Consider the following 17,500-nt stretch of genomic DNA (forward strand, 5'->3'; position numbering starts at 1 on the left):
GACAGCGCTGTGATCTTCTTCTTCTCTTTGTCTATAAATTTCACGTATTCATTCACAAGGGTTCGATCAAACTCAAATGGCCATTCACTTGCTAAGCAGGTTTTCAGAGAATGAAATGTTCATTCACGACAAAACAAAAGGTTGAAAACAGACAGAATAGAAAAAAGGTAGAAAAAAAAATAGCATTAAAACAGTGTACATTAACGCAGATAGGTTGGTGAATGACTCCAAAAGATGAATGCAAAGGACAGTGGAGTCTTTGAAACTTCTAATTATTTTATACATGGATTAGAACGAATGCAAAAAATAAAAAAGACGTAAATACAAAAAATGAAAAAAACTATAAAACTACCAACTGCACTGAAAGATACATTCCCTCAACAAAAAAAAAAAAAAAAAAAAAAGTGAAGGTACAAAAAGAATAAATATTGTCGTATTAGTCCAGAACTTAACTGTGGTTTTGAAGGAAATATGTAATGGTCTGCTCTTTGGTTTTGCATTATTCCTGTGATCTTTGCGGTAATGTAATCAAAGTGTTCATTTTTCTGTCAGTTTCCTTTTTACTTTCCATAACAATAAAAGTTCGTGGGGTTGGGGGGAGGCCCAAACCAAGCTTCCTGCACATTTCCAAAGCTTACTTTCGACCGAGGCGTGTATCATTTTCCCGAAAGAAATGAAAAATGGGGCATCAATAGCAGTCAGATAAAAAGAAACGGAGCCCCCCCCCCAAAAAAAAAAGAAAAAAAAAGAAAAAGAAAACAAAGAAAATAAGGCACGAGAGAAGAATCTTTGTACGCTTCTTGATATATATATATTTCATACGTGAGGTAAAATTTCCATCTTTAACTTTCAATCACGATTCGAGAAAAGAGGCAATCAGAAAGTGACGATAAAACATTAGAGGAAATACTTAAAGAAAATGTTTCGAACATTGTATTTCGGATTTTGAGATCGATCATGATGGCATTTCCTGAACACATTATATATATATAATATATATATATATATATATATATATATATATATATATATATATATATATAGGTATATAAGTATTGAACTTTGAACAACAGATGTAAATCTTTCTGGCGAAGAAGTATTAAGATTTCAACAGCAGTGTCGAAATGGCACTGAAAGAAAGGTGCAAACGAAATTGATGTGATGCTTTGAAATAAAAATGTGCACATACTCATTTTCGACAGGCATTAGAGAATGGTATGTCGTCTCATGAACATGACTCGCTTAGCTGTTAGAAATAAATGCCATGTTTTTTTCCAGAGCTAACTATTGCACAAGTCTGAAAATACTCACCAAGCAAAACGCGTAAGAAGTCATATTGTAGAAATCAGAACGCAGCAATGACTCCACTGAGGTGCAAGAACAGTGCAACACTGAGCTCACTTGTTCTCTGGGAGTCTAGGTGAGTTCAACGGGGGAACTTGTGGATAATAGGAAAGCTATCGTACAAGTCTCCCAAGTTTTCGTACTTCCGCAGTCTCACATAAATATTTTGTTCACCTTTTAAGTAATCCCTGCGGTTGTAATGATCAAACAACATGAATGATATTGAAAATATAGGCTAGACTAGTTATCAGTTTAATCTGATGTGTGAAAGCTACGTTTCTCATAAACTGTTAGTATTAATCTAACAGACCTGAAAGAGGCCAAGCTATGACAATACATGATAATGAAAACAATTTTCATTTGAAATCATTTACATGCTCTACTGGAATGGACACGCTGGCAAAAATACTTCGGAAGTTGTCATAAGTGATTTACACTTGTAACATTGCTAAATTCAAGGTAAAACTACAAACGCACAGTTGAATCTTAGGCTTGGTTAGTCGATCTAATTTGCACCGAAAACATCGTACATCTGGACGCCCATGTTGACTCATGGACACTACGTTCTACTTAAGCCTCACAGACTCCTGGAATTTGATTCTCGCATGAAATTCTTGAAACACTGGTAGCCTCAGGGGACGAGGTTGAATAATCCTTTCGGAAATTGCTGGGCGTAGCTAAATGTAATCTCTATGTCTGTATGTCTGTTTCCTGGTAACTTTATGGTGGGCAACGTTTTCTGCATCTTGAACTTCATGTGTTGATACAAGAAACTTTTCATTAGAAAGTAAGTTCATTCACGAAGTCTTAATCCTCTTATTTGATCAATAATGTCTTTTATAGGCTTAATAATTAGAAAGAAAGTTGTAGCATTGAATCCTTGCTTTAAATTGGAAAAAAAATTGATAGAATTTTTAAACAGGTACATTAACAATATCGAAACAGAAATGAAATACACACATATATGCAGAGGAAATGGTTTTCCCGCGTTTGGCCAGAGCTCAAGCCCTTGACGTTGAAGAGCGTACCTTAACAACGGTCAGTTTTTGTATACCTCCGATGGGAGACGTCTTAAGCCCAATTCAGATATAAGCAGCGATTAAACCGTAGGAACCAGTTTGATTCCGGCCAGAACGCGAGACCCGTATTTGGAAAGGTAGGTGGTGACAAGGACCGTAGGAAACGCTAGCAAGGAGGGTATTCTAAAAATTAGCGGCAGAGAAGAAAACGATTACTGAAGAAAAAATCTAAATCAGCGCAGGTAATACATTATGGCTCAACGCACAAGGGGCTGGCGTTTAGTCGTGGGCAGTGACAGAAGACGTTAGGCGGTTAGGGTAACGTTTATAGAGATAAACAATTTTGATAACTTATCCTTTGCATCTTTCTTGGGGAGAAGAACAAAAGAGAGGCGAAATGTAGAGAAAGACAATGATGATACGAATACTAAAACTACTGAATGAGTGAGATTGTCCTGACTGCGGTGCACATAAACAAGGCTGGAGCCAGTCCTTTTAGCTTTTCTCCCAGACCCAGTTTTTGTCGTCTGTGGTGGAGGGTTTTGTTCTTCTGTCATGGTGCTATTGGTCCTTGAGCTTCGATGCTCTATATATATGAAGCGGTCGAACTTATCATAATCAAAATCAAGAGAAGCTAGGAATATATTCATAATACAATACATATTCACTAAGTATGTCGAGTAATAATGGTAGAAATAAAACTATAGAATTGAGAAGTATTTCATTTCAGGTACATAAGGGATCAGTTTAAACGAAAGGATTTGTTGTCCATTTTTAATCTGAAAAATAATACTTTCCTTAAATTATACATGAACCATAAGGGGCATGATTTCCTTAAGTCGAAAATTACAGACACAGTTTGAGAGAACATTAGAAAAATACTTTCCACGAATAAGATGTCAGCTACTGTCAAAACTTTAAACCACACTTGTTGAACTTATTAAACTCGTGACGATAATCTCTAGAAAAGAAAATCACTTGTGACAATCCGTACTCCTCGGTCCAGTTTTGTACCGTTGTTAAATCCAACCTCTCCAGGTGGCTTGTTGATTAGATTAAGCCGACCTTCTGCTAGCACGGGTCCTTTCTTATACGCGGTAAGGCGGTGAAGGGAAGAAGCAGCCTGGCGTGGACTTGTGCATTTAGCATAACCAAATGAGATGCTGTGTCTCTGACTCAGTTCCTCTGGTTATATGGGTCTGAAACTTGGCTGATATACAACTGTCGCTTTCTTTCCAGTTTTGATACAAGGTTCTTTAAGGACGTCTTATTAAGTTTAAGAAAATTTTATGTGTTTTTAAAAATGTACGCTCAGAAGGAATTCATGCATATGCCTCAATTAGAAATAAACCACTGACGGCATTAGTGTTTGTACATAAACAACAACATTATAATGCAGTTGTAAAGTATCAGAGATACTTAATGATGAAGGACATTCTAAACAAACTTCGTTTACTTCTTTGTCACCTGAAGAAAATAAAAACGTGAATGAAAAAGGAAATTAATATAATAATAATAATAATAATAATAATAATAATAATAATAATAATAATAATAATAATAATAATAATAATAATAATAATAATAATAATAATAGCAAATTATACGTAGTGGAGTTCACGACAAATTATGGACAATACAGTACGCCATCGTAACTACCACCAATATCGTCACTGTTCACGGCTTACTATTTTCGAACTAAAGACAACAACAGGTTGCTTAAATATTTTTGAGTGATTTGCTAAGACTGAACTATTATTGGATTTGCTCTTTGTGTTTTGTGATATTCAACCACCTTATTCCAGACCTCGAGTCGACTCTGATGCAGAAAGAACCAAGCGACTTTTTTTCCAATATCGTCCAGCTGTGGTTTTGGATGTCCATAAAACTCCTGGAATGGGTGTCTTTCAATGCCAGCCTTAATCGCCAGAAGTCCTGTGAGGTAAGCATCATCTACCCACAGGAAAGGGACTGTTTTAGATGCCTCCAGCAAAAGGGGTAGTTTCTTTGTCTGTAGGAACCACAGTCCTCCGGAGCAATAAAGGGGATAGTCCCTCTTAGGATACTGCTCATAGCTGACATACCACCTTCCAGATCTCAGTGCTGGCCCATACATATGGCTACAGATAAACTTTTCCTTGACATCTTCACTCAAATCCTTTATCTTCTGCCAGTACAAGAAGATGTCTATGTGGACGTCATCATCCGAGTGCATCATCCACTTTACATGGGAGCAGTGTTTGTTTATCCAATGCAAGGCAGCAAGACCCTTGTAGGAGAGGAGACGGTAATGGTCAGCATAATCACCCTAGAAACCAAAATAAAGTATCTTAATAAGTTGAGTATGATCACCTGATTACCAGTAACAAATGCAATACAAATATTTCCTGTTTATGACTCTAGAAATCATAATTTTCTTCAAGAAGAAAGGAAAATAAGAAACAATAAAGGATCTCAACCATTGCAGTAAATACCACATAGAAGACAGCAATATAATTTTGCTAGACCACATCTCTCATGCTTTGACGGTATGCAATAACAATAAATAGGTATAATGAATTTCCATCTTTCTGCCAAGTACAGCATTTATTTCCTAGTTGATAAAAAGGCTAGTCCTGTTGTACCCCACTTCAACTCATATTTGTGGTGTTTATTTCACCTTAAAATCTTACTATTTGTAAGAGGAGAAAAAGCTTTGAAATGATCAAGTGTTATTAAAAAATATTTTCTGAAGATACTAGGACATGAGGAATATAGGATATTTACAGTTGTCCTTGACTTGTAGAAGTCTAAATAATGGTGTTAAAAAGTGAAAGGCCGAATTTAAGGCTGTTGAAAAAAGCATGAATTAAATCTTAAGCAATTTTAGCAGTTACATAAACAGGGCAGTGATTTATAGGATCAGTGCAAGGAATGATAAAACTGCTACTCAAAAAAGTCAGTGAACCACACCATCCACTCATTGGCAAATTCCTGCAGGAAATGAGCTGGAATGTAATCTGGACTAGATACTCTGCCTATTTTCATGGACATAAGAAAAGAATATTGGCTTTACATGTAAAGAAGAAAGGGGAAGAAATAGAATTATAAAGGGAGCGGGAATTGCTGAAAGGAGATTTTATAGCAAACTCTTGTGGCTTTTTCATTAGGAGAGCAAGTTGTATATCCACTGGGATGGTAAAGGTAATGAAAACTGCTTTGAAGAAGTTAACTAAAAAGGACTAGTTCTTCTTTAGTTCGTAACGAGATCTGTGTACACGATTCCATCACAACGTTCCACTTTAAAGAAAGGAAATCCAGCCAACTAAGGGGGAATAAAAGAAGAAAGCATTGCAAAAGAAGAGCCTAGGAGTAACATGCGTCACTCTCTAAGAGACTGGATAGTGAAGGTAGGTGCAGCCAACTGAACAGTTAAGAGTGAAATCTTTAATAGCTACAATGGTTTATGCTTCCAATAACCAAAGCTGTGATCTCAGACACATATGTCACAAGGTCAGGTTCTGGTCACTAAAACAAAATACTTCAGTCAAAAATCAAGTGGAAATGTTTGTAGGCCAAACCACAGGAGGTCCTCAAAATACCATACTGTGCACTTTGTGAAGGATATTGCTATAAATAAAAAGAATTGGAGTAACAAAGATTAAATATGTGCTAGAACACTACAGGGTAAAGAAATTTTATAGAAGCAATTCTACGGAGTTAATGGAAAATAAACGAACATAGTTTGAATGCTTTGGTCATTACTCTCAGGGACGTGTCATTTCTTCGGTAATTTGTTGCATCTCATTAATCAGATATGTGGGGTCTCATTTTATCCAAGAAAGATAAGGATAGACAGAGCCCGTTTGTAATGCATACTGAAGTTTCCCATACCGGAAAAACTTGTGGCAAGAAGTCACACATCAGAAAAAGAAAGACTATAAAATTAGTCAAACAATTGAAATATTATTATAATTAGGAAATAGTTTTTCTAGATGGTATCATTGTTTGACAGATTCAAGGATCACACTTCTGTCTACAATTACGTTCTTACTCTTACGAAGAACATTGATTCATTGGAAGTTAACACAAGAATTGATAATCATGAATTAGAATTTTGGGAAATTTTTATTTGGAAATTATCCGATCCTAACATTAGTAATAAAGTTTGCACAGGCTACTAGTACAATCACTAACCTAAAATGTCAATCTTGTTAGTTTTGTGAATGGCAGAAGCAGAGATGATGTAGCAACTAGGATACATAACATGATAGAAGGTACTGTAACAAACACAGCGAGAACTCCAAATGGGAAATTATGATTTGTAGATTTGTAAAGAGAAGGATGATGCAGTTAATGGATTATTTGACAGAACTGTTATCTATACAAAATTTTTAATGTAAAGAAGAAGATAAATCTGTTATTCAAGTATTCTACCTATTTATGATAATGATGTTCAGAGTTTTATTCTGATGCAGGTATGTTTGGCATATGTAATATATCGTGTAGAGAACTGATTTTACTGTTTTAGACAGGGTTACCTTACGAAAGAATGTTGGTTCAAAAGTTTGATGTAATTGTGCTGGTAAATATGTCAAGAATAAATGTATCAACTATATGAGGCAGAGAAGACAGGACACTGAATATCAGATGAACGTGAGAAGTTATTAAACTTTTGGAAATGAAGTAACAACAAATGCTGACCTGGGATATGAATGTCGGAGTGTGTGTGTGTGTGTGTGTGTGTGTGTGTGTGTGGGGTGCAGATGTGCTGGAGGCCTCTCTTGAGTTTTTACTAAAAAAGAAAGGTTTTTCCCCCTTGGTGATTATACCTCTCATGGAAGACAATGCAATACCAGACGTGTAAGCCGGATAGTGTGAAATTGTAGATATATTAATCTACATTCTGCTCCAATTAGTGCCCTCGAAATCTTTCAAGTTACAACTTCTTGAGGTCTATTGACCCTGGGAAATGGGTAAAGAAATGCTGTGTATGTGTTAGTGCTTGTCCCTCCCTTTCCCACATAAACGTCATCAGACCAATCTCTAATCATCGCGCCAATGACCTTGGCACCTAACAATACCTCTGTTCCACACAAAATCTGTACTTATGAACAATTGTCTTTACTTTATACAATAGCAATCGAATCATTCAGACATAAAGTCTACTATACAGTCTGTCAGTTCAGCCTTCTCCACTGAGGAAATTAACATTCAATATACAAAATGCAAAGATCTGATACCAGGAACCATTCTCCAGGAGTGATCTGGAAAAAGCTTATCCTCTCGCAAGAAAATATTGTATATCACCATGTGGCTAAGGACCTTCTCGGTGGACATCTATGCCAATGATCCTTACAATCTGCCTCCATAGGGTCCGGCTGATTTAAGCCTACCTGCAGTGTACCATACATCAGATAATGTCTTCTAATCTGCAAAATCCCTCTCAGAAAAAATGAAAAAACTGAAAAAACTGAGGAAACAAATGACAAATTTTTGCTGATCTGTGATACAATCACAGGATAACAGGAATCATTCAAGAGTCTTAAAACTGTGGAAACAAATAACAATTTTTAAATGATTTTAGATGAGGTCAAAGGAGTGCAGAAGTCATTAGACAACTGTACAGCAAGCAAGCTACAGACTCCTTCGAAAGATACATCTATTACCTCCTCACCGCCCAACAACACGAGAGAAGTGGGGGTGTGACATGAGTTCAAGGTGACACTTCCCTCCCAAGTGGGAATTACCCTCTCTCCCTGTAATGAAGAGCACACAACACCCATAGACCTAACGGAGGCACTGATGGACACCCAACCTCCTTCTCCTTCTCAGTGCCTCCATTGAAAGATAGATCTTCAGTGTTCAATGAAGTTCACAACCCTTGCGAGTAATCTCTTCCCCGCGAGCCCCTGTCGTGGATGATGATGAGAATGGTCATAAGGGGATTGGTGGCTGGCAGACTCAAACTCAAATCAGTAGAAAGAAGAATAGAGCCTCTCGAGTGCCCCCTGGACCGAAGCCCAACAATCGTGAATAATCTCGGCCGAAACCTGAGAAGAGATGACATGTTGTTATTCACAATGACTATGTACACAATAGAATGAACAATAATACAACCTCCTGTCTGGACCACCGTATCACATTTCCACACCTCCATGATTCAATTATGACCTGCAACATTTGCTAAGATCTTGCAGATCCTGTAGGGCAATTACCACAGAAAACAGGTCATAGTCAATAGTTCAACCAGCAGATGCCTTACGGTGCAATAACCGAAAATATAGAAATGTCCACCACAGGAGAGATCTGAAGGAATTCTATTTGAACATAGTTTCTACTATGCTTGCCTTCGGCAGGGGTATTTTTTAGATTTTGTCAAATCAACTTTCGTATTATACCTGGTTTGAATGGCTTGGTTAAAGATCTGTATACACATTCATAAGAAATCATTTTACTGTAGGGGCAAAATGGTAGCTTGAGGAAAGGACACTGCATTGTTGATAAGACAGGCGAGAGTGCAGTTTAAAGTTGCTCTTAAGCACTGCAGAATAAGTGAAAAGCATCTAAGAGGTGATGCAATGTCTAGAATATTAGCGTCTAACAAATAACTCATCTTTGGAAAGACATTCAATCTCTAAATCCCAAAACTATATAGCTATCACAGAGAACAGAAGCCGTTGGTGACAAGGCTAGTGCAAGAATGAGGGGTGATCCCTTCAGCACTATCCTGAATTGCATAAACAATCAAGATTCTCAAAGGAATATAGATAACCTCCTTACTGATCACTGATCATATTATGCTAGGTAATATCAGTGATGCCATAAACAACCAACCGAATAATGAATTGCCTGGCTGTGATGGTATTCAAATTCTGCCACACGACAATTTATATTTTGCTAGCTGCTCTATTCAATGTGTGCATAATTCACCAGTTTCTTTCAGACTCCCTACCCTTAGTTCATTTAATACCTTAAAAAAAAAAAACAAGCTAAAGGATGCAGCCGACCCTGGCAATTATCGCCCAATTGCAATTACTTTAACTGCATTGCAGATACTGGAACTGGTTCTACTAGTGAGACTTCTCCTCATCTACACACTACTGACGACCAATTCGAATTGAAACAAAACCACTCAACCAACACCTGCATCTACATCCTGAAAGAACTGAATTGCTGAACTAATACCCATTATCAGATGTAAGAAAAGAATTTGATAGAGTAAACTATCTGAAGGTCTTCCTGAAGCTGCACAAAAGAGGCACACCTCTATTTAATTGGCATTTTATATTGCTGGTTCTCCACACAGCAATTCTGTATCAAATGGTGTAACATATGTCGTACAACTTTGGCTCCCCAAATGGGCTCCGGCATGGGCATTCTCTCTCCATACATCTTTAATACATGCACAGATACCCTGAATGTCAAACTAATTGGCTGGCACATTGGTGGGACTATTAGCAGCCGTCCTCCAGGTGGCGGTAGTGAGGAGGAAAGTTCCTTGTGTGATGTTCAAGTTTGGCTTCTTCCCAATATGCAGCACTTCCAGGTGTTGGTGGTGGTGGTTGGTTACCTGGTCAATAATTTTGATATTAGGGATAATATAATTCCTTTTAATTGTTTTGTTGCGGGGCAGTCCTGGAGTGATTATGAATGGTTCCTTCTTGGAGCTAATTTTGGAGAAGCTCATGGTGGTCATTGAGATGTATTAGTCCAATAAGGCATGTGTAATGGTAGACCCGACTGTCTTCTTCATGGGATCCTGCATGGGCCACTGGTCTCCTTGGTTTTGTAGAAATAACAATGCAGATCTTGTCGGGATTGATCTTGAGAAGCTTTGGAACACCAGGGGGGTTATCTGGTGGTACCATTCCTCAACATTCTTCTTGATAGATTCCTCGACAGCATGATTGGAGTGTCTGTTGTCGGTGAGGACCTGGGCAATGCAACTAGCCCGCTGTGCGTATCATTCTAGGATGAGCAGTGGGAGACTGCCATTCTGATGTAGATGCTGATGGTGGAGCCATTATACCTCTCAGGGAACTAAATCTCTCCATTCATGCACATACCCAGTTTTGTAAGCTTGGGGTACATCTATGAGAATGTGAAGATCCATAAACAAGGGCACCCTTTGCGCTCCATTATTAGCCAGATCCCTGCCCTGATGTACCATCTGGCTACGATGCTCAACGCCATTTTGACTCCCTATGTCCCAGAAAGCTACAGTTTGAAGTCATTGGCAGAATTCTTGGAATCCCTATGAGTAGCGCTCCCCCCCCCCCCCCCCCCCCCAGAATGCATCCCATTGATGAGGCCATACAGATGATCTTGGAATGGGTTTACAGGGACTCCAGCACTTCATCCTTGAACATCCTGGAGCATGCCTTATGGTCCCTATTAGAAATATGCACCAAGAAGGCCCTCTTCCACAACCACTGAGGCCACATGCATACCCAAATTGACAGGTTTGTAATGGGTTCTCCCCTCGGAGGCCTCTTTGCCAATTTCTACATGGGCACCATAGAGCAAAAGGTCTTCCAGAATTCTAACAAGCCAAGGATGTGCACTACATCAATGACACCTTTGTCAATGCCGACTCCATGGATGAAATCAAGCAGCTGTGACGTGCATTCCACACCTACAGCTGCCTAAAGTTCACCATTGAATACTATCAAGACTGCCACCTCCCCTTCCTTGATGTCCTTGTTGAGCATAAAGAGACCCACTTTAGTATGAAGGTGTATACAAAGCCTATGAATCTAGTTATGTGGATGAATAGAGAGAGCAAGTGTCCTGAGAGGTATAAGTGCTCCACCATCAGGGCCTATGTAAGGAGGGCCTCTGTAGTTATACACACAGCAAGCTAGAACGCATTGCCCAGGTCCTCATTGACAACAGACCCTCCAATCGTGCTGTTGAAGACTATCAAGAAGAATGTCGAGGAATGGTGCCACCAGAAACCCTACCCTGAGCACATCAAGATCTTCTACAAAAGGCACTTCCACTGATGGCATAAGGAAGATGAAAAAGCCCTCAGGAATATCATCGAGGGAAACATTAGCTCACTAATCCTGACAAGATCAACATTGTTATCTTCTACAAAACCAAGAAGACCAACAGCCTGGTGATGAGGAATAATCCAGCGGCACCACTGTAGGATCCCTTGAAGAAGACAAATGTAGTCTATTGCTACACATCCCCTGTCTGGGGATGCCTCGGCAAATCAGGATGACCACTAAGAGCTTTTACAAAAGGATCTCCTGTCATGCCCAAGAGGGAGCCATTCATAATCACGCCAGGACTGCCCACAACTAGACAATTGAAAGGAATAATATTGGCCTTAATATCGAAATTATTGACCAGACAGCTGACCACTGCTGCCTAAATCTCCTGGAAGCACTGCATATCGGGAAGGAGAAACTGAACTTCAATATAACGCAAGAAAGTTTTCTTCTCTCTACTGCCGGCCAGAGAATGGGTGCAAATAATCCCACGAACATGGCAGCCAATCAGGAACGTCTGCAGGATGCCAGGAATTCCAGCACTCATCCCCAGGAATACCTGAGTGCTTGCATTCTAGAAGAACTACTATCCTTGTGGGATCCCAGACTTCACCTGAGGCCGGCTCAGCCAGTGAGAAATCAGCACCTGAGTTGATCTGCTATAAATACTGCTAACAGGACAATGCCTCTCCAGTTCCTCTGCTAACTCGCCCTGATGATGACGTGTGGGAAGGTCGAAACATATCGACAGAAAAATAAGCATAATGCCAACAGAACTAGAAAATACCAGCCTGAATACCCGATGACGAACCCTGCTTGGCAACGATCAGTATACAGTATAGAGTATACCCGTGTACCAGTTGACCAACCTTGCAAGAACACGGATTCTGATTTACCCTGGTTTTTAGAAATAAAGATAAAACATTCCCACTTCCTTTCTATTAAACACTTATATGAATATTGGTCAGTTATTAGATAATATTGCTGAGCCAGAAAAGCGATTAATAAGAAAAATAGGAAAGTTATCTTATAAAATTAATTCGGTAAACACGGCCATTCTTTTTAAAGAATATGTTTGAAAGAGGGTCTTCTTCAAAGATATTATTATTATTATTTCTACGTTTATTGTTATTATTAATATTCACTTTTTCATCATTACTGTGATTATTATCATTTAAAAGTTTTGCTATTTTCAATTTTCCCATAAAGCCTTCTGGACCTGACTTCTGTAACCACATAAGGTCCCTGGTTGGAAATTAATTGTCTGCAATCTGTATTTTTCAAGTTAAAAATATTTTTTGTTTTTTCATTATGATTCCCAATATAGCTACTGCCATTACCATTATTATGAATCCTATTTTTTCTACTTCAGACATAGCACCACAATAAGAGCTGATAGAGGGGAAGACTTTTTATATTGGCATTTTGCGCAGATATGGCAACCTAAAATTAATTGCTAACTAAGGCGGTTAGCTTATAGTTGTTTGTTATTTGATGAGTAAAAGTAAATATACTATTATTCCATTCACGTCAGATATTTAGGCTTTCCAGTGAAAACAATAGTCATGTTGTCAAATGTTGTAATATTCAGGATTTGATATGTTACATGTAATATCCATTGCAATTTAATGAATGTTGTTACAATGTATGCGCGTGAAAATAAGAGTAAAGGTGTAAGTGCCATAGGCAAAGGACAGCATGATAACGAAACCTAAAACATTAACAGCGTCACAGATTTAATACCTGAAACAAGAATGTTAGTAAATAGAGAGAGATCTGAAAAGGGGCAGGACCTACTGATGGATCACTGTTCAGTGGAGGGAAGGTTATTGGCCGAACTGAAATGTTAATGAAAAGTATTGAAAAAGAAGCCCTTTCTATTTTGGGGTAAGGGGTCATGCCGAAACTTTTTCTGCTACTAGATGAGTCCACTCTCTGATCTCTGGTTTCATCAGAGCCCTCCAAGGAGAGAGTAAAATGCCCACAGGGGTGTGTTCGGTGGCTATTACGTGAAAAAAAAAGAAACAATCTTAAAACATGATGGAGGAAAGAAAATATGATAAGAGAAAAGTGGAATGATTACTAATAATAGGTATAACTTTATCACTGGAGATATTGCGTGATGTGAATTACAAACCAATCATGTAGCCACTAGGAATGTGAAACACAACTGAGAGTAAAGCCTTCCACCTTTACACTGCAGCATTGACAGGCAAACTTCTATGATTACTCCAATATGTTTAAAAGAAGACGAGGGTAGGTTGAAAATTATAAAGCATTTTGTGACAAGTACAGATTGAAGAAAAATGATGCTTAGTGAAGAGGCCACCATCAGTGTAACTGAAGAAAAATGGAAGAATCTTTAAGATATAGTATTTTAACAAGAGATTTTTTCTTTGTCCAATTCATTTGTAATGCTCCATTAAAGTTTTGAATATATAATAATGCTAATAGGAAATGAAATGTTAAGGACTGAATGACCAAGTATAGAATGAATGAATTTAATTGACTGGGTGATCAACGGGTAACTTTCAGAAAGTAACACTAAACTCATTAAAATATATAAAAATAAAATGTAAGATAATGACCCTGGAACAAAGGCTATAGAACTATAGTTTCAGAGCTAGACATGGGTAACCATTAAACTCTCACTGGTCGCTGATGCAAGAGCAACAATTCAAGCAACTTTCTTATAGGCCTGTCCCTTCTTCGTCATTTTCCCAACAAACAAATTGAATAAAGGACCTTGTTGAGGATAGGTTTCCTATGGACGTGAAAAGGAGAATAACTCACTTGGACAATGTCGTGGTAACGGTCACTCTCTTCCTTTAAAATTTTGGCCTCCTTTTCATTCTTGGGTCTGCCTACCATGAAGACGACACCGATCTTAACACCCAGGTTTTGAGCTGTGGCGTTTGCCCAAGTTGCTCTCGTGATGTCCCTTGCAGTGAAACGATTGATGGACGAGTGCACATAGGCAATGATGTCCAGATTACTGTTCTTCTGGCAAAAGTCTGACTCTTCAATGGGAAACACCGTCGGGACAACTGCAGGTTTTCCAGGTGCATTTTCATCGGGGCCAAATGGCAGGAAGGAGTTGTTTTCTTTCTGTATCATAAAAGAATACATGCATACACACACATATATATATATTATATATATTACATATATGTATATATATATATATATATATATATATATATGTATATATATATATATATATATATATATATATATATATATATATATATATATATATGGGAATACAATCCACAATGAAGTGGATTGTGGATTGTATCCCCATTTACTTAGAGGTACGACATAGTACCTGGCTTCTGCATATATATATATATATATATATTATATATATATATATATATATATATATATATAGTATATATATACACACAAACACACACACACACACACACACACACATATATATATATATATATATATATATATATATATATATATATAAGAATACCACAGGAAATTGATAGTCAGAAATCCAAGCGCTTTCGTCTTTGCTTAGACATTGTCAAGGAACGAATGAAATACAGTTGGAGAGAAAGTTATCAGGTAAACAACAAGATCAAGAATACCAGATGGGTAATTGTCAAAAAGGTAAAAATTAAAGAGATAATCCAGGATTATCGGATATCACACGATCACAAACCTAAACATAGATTTAACCCTAACTTCTTCTTCTTCTTCCTAGCTTAAACCCATTTTTATATGGGGTCGCCATTGCGAATGAGTCGTCTCCATCGATTTTTGTCCTGTGCCTCGTTCTCATTTATACCTTTCAATTCCATATCTTCCCCTACACAATCACGCCATCTCTTTCTTGGTCTTCCCTTCTTCCTTCTACCCTGCACTTCCATTTCCATCGTATGTCTTCCAACATGACGTTCCTCCCTTCGTAACAGGTGTCCATACCATCGAAGCCTTCCTTCCTGTATTTTCTTCGATATTTCAGCTACCTTTGTCGATCCTCTTATATACTCATTTCTAATCCTATCTTCCCTTGTTACTCCCGACATCCATCTCAACATTCTCATTTCTGCTACATCCATCTTCTTCTCCTCTGTTTTCCTCATACTTGCTGTTTCTGTTCCATATAACATTGCTGGTCTGACCACCGTCCTATGGAACTTTCCTTTCAATTTTAGAGGGACCTTCTTGTCACAGAGGACCCCTGATGCAGACCTCCAATTATTCCGTCCTGCCTGAATTCGGTGTCTCACCTCTTGGTCCATGCCTCCACTATCTTCTAATACGGACGCTAAGTACTTGAACTTCTGTACTTTCTTTATTTCTTCCCCACCCAATCTTATGCTACTTCCACCGTCCTCAGTAATACTGGAACACATATATTCGGTTTTTGATCTTATTCTCATTCCTCTCTCCTCAAGTGCTGCTCTCCACCTCTCCAACCTCCCCTCCTACTCCTCCCTGCCCTCTGAACACAACATAATGTCATCCGCGTATAATATTCACCATGGCACTGCTTCTCTAATATCCCTGGTCATTACATCCATCACGATGTTGAAGATGAATGGGCTAAGGGCTGACCCCTGGTGTAATCCAACTCCTATCTCAAATCCATCCGTCTCTCCAACACTACTCCTCACTCTAGTATACACATTCCTGTACATCTGAATAATTCTGACATATTTTTCCGGCACCATCTTCTCCCTCAAACATCTCCATATTTCTTGCCTTGGCACTCTGTCATAGGCCTTTTCAAGGTCTATGAATACCAGATGCAGGTCTCGTTGTTTTTCTCTGAATTTCTCCATTAGCTGCCTTATGCAAAATATTCCATCCGTTGTGCCGCTTCCCTTCATAAATCTTAACTGTTCCTTCCCTATTCTAACTTCCTCTCTCAGCCTGCTATCTATTATTCTTTCCAAAATCTTCAACGTGTGAGGCATTAGTTTTATACCTCTATAATTACTGCATTCCTGGACATCACCTTTACCTTTAAATATAGGTATCAATATGCTTTCCCGCCATTCTTCTGGTATCTTTTCCTGTTCGAATATTTTTACCATCAAATCATACAAGATGTCTACCCCTTCCTCTCCTAAGGCTTTCCAAACTTCGACTGGGATTAAGTCAGGTCCTGTTGCCTTCCCACCTCCATCATTCTTTTTAAGGCTCGTATCACTTCATCCCTAGATATCCCCATTACCATTCCCATGTTTACTTGTCCATCCTCTCTTACAAGTCTTTCATTTTCTTCATTTAGCAATTGTTCGAAATACTCTTTCCATCTTTTCAGGATGTCTTCTTCCTTTTTTTATGACCGTACCATTCCTATCTTTCATTTGCTTAATATGGGTGATGTCCTTTGTTTTTTTATTTCTTACTTTTGACAGTTTGAGCATCTTAGTCAACCCTTCCTTGGTTTCCAGTTCATTATAAACCTCTTCATATGCCCTTGCCTTAGCTTGAGCTACCACCCTTTTTACTTCTTTGTTTCTTTCTCTTAATCTTTCTCTGTCCTCCTCCAGCTGTGACTCTTCAAATCTCTTCTTTGTCTCCCTTTTACCCTTCACCACTTCCCCCACCTCTTCTCCCCACCACCAGCTCTCCTTTTCCTCCCATACTATTCCAGATGTTTCCCCTAGTATCTCCTTTCCATGTATTTTAATCACTGATGCATTATGCCTCCACCATTCTCCCACATCTTCAATTCCCAGATCAACCTCTCCCAGCACTCTTCTCCTGAACTCTCTCTTCTTATCATTATCCCTCTCTAACAATTTATACCACTTGATTTTCTTTACCCCATTCGTTTTCGTTTTCTTTTCTCTTTTCATCTTTAAATCCATACAAAGGAGCCTAGGTTGGGGGGCCACGTGGTCACCTGGGATAACTTTACAATTCCTAACATCCACCAGCCTTGATCTATTGTAAAGGAGGTAATCTATTTGTGTGCATCTACCGCCACTCCTGTATGTTATCAAGTGCTCCCTCTTCTTTTTGAAGAATGTGTTCACTATTGCCATATCAAAGGACACGGCAAAATCTACTATACTCTCTCCTACTGGGTTTCTCTCCCCAATCCCATGTCCTCCATGCACACGTTCAATTACATCCTTTTCATTTCTGACATGTCCATTAAAGTCTGCCCCCACTACAGTC

At 38.4% G+C, this 17,500-nt stretch overlaps 1 protein-coding gene across 6 annotated transcripts in view; it reads right to left on the reverse strand.

The window, feature by feature from the left end:
- LOC135216426 (beta-1,3-galactosyltransferase 1-like) overlaps positions 1-17,500 on the reverse strand; it is a 77,643-nt gene that overhangs the window by 14,883 nt on the left and 45,260 nt on the right. For 5 of the 6 annotated variants that reach the window (XM_064251779.1, XM_064251781.1, XM_064251780.1 and 2 more), the window contains 2 exons: positions 14,138-14,452; positions 3,124-4,671 (listed from right to left, as the gene is read on the reverse strand). The exons of the other annotated variant lie outside the window; for it this stretch is intronic. In XM_064251779.1, the coding sequence (XP_064107849.1) occupies positions 4,105-4,671; positions 14,138-14,452 (882 nt within the window). In that variant the 3' untranslated portion in view covers positions 3,124-4,104. Of the gene's footprint in view, positions 1-3,123; positions 4,672-14,137; positions 14,453-17,500 lie in introns of those variants that run through there. 6 annotated transcript variants of the gene reach the window in all.

The sequence above is a fragment of the Macrobrachium nipponense genome, chromosome 6, assembly GCF_015104395.2.
Source record: "Macrobrachium nipponense isolate FS-2020 chromosome 6, ASM1510439v2, whole genome shotgun sequence".
NCBI classification, from domain to species: domain Eukaryota; kingdom Metazoa; phylum Arthropoda; class Malacostraca; order Decapoda; family Palaemonidae; genus Macrobrachium; species Macrobrachium nipponense.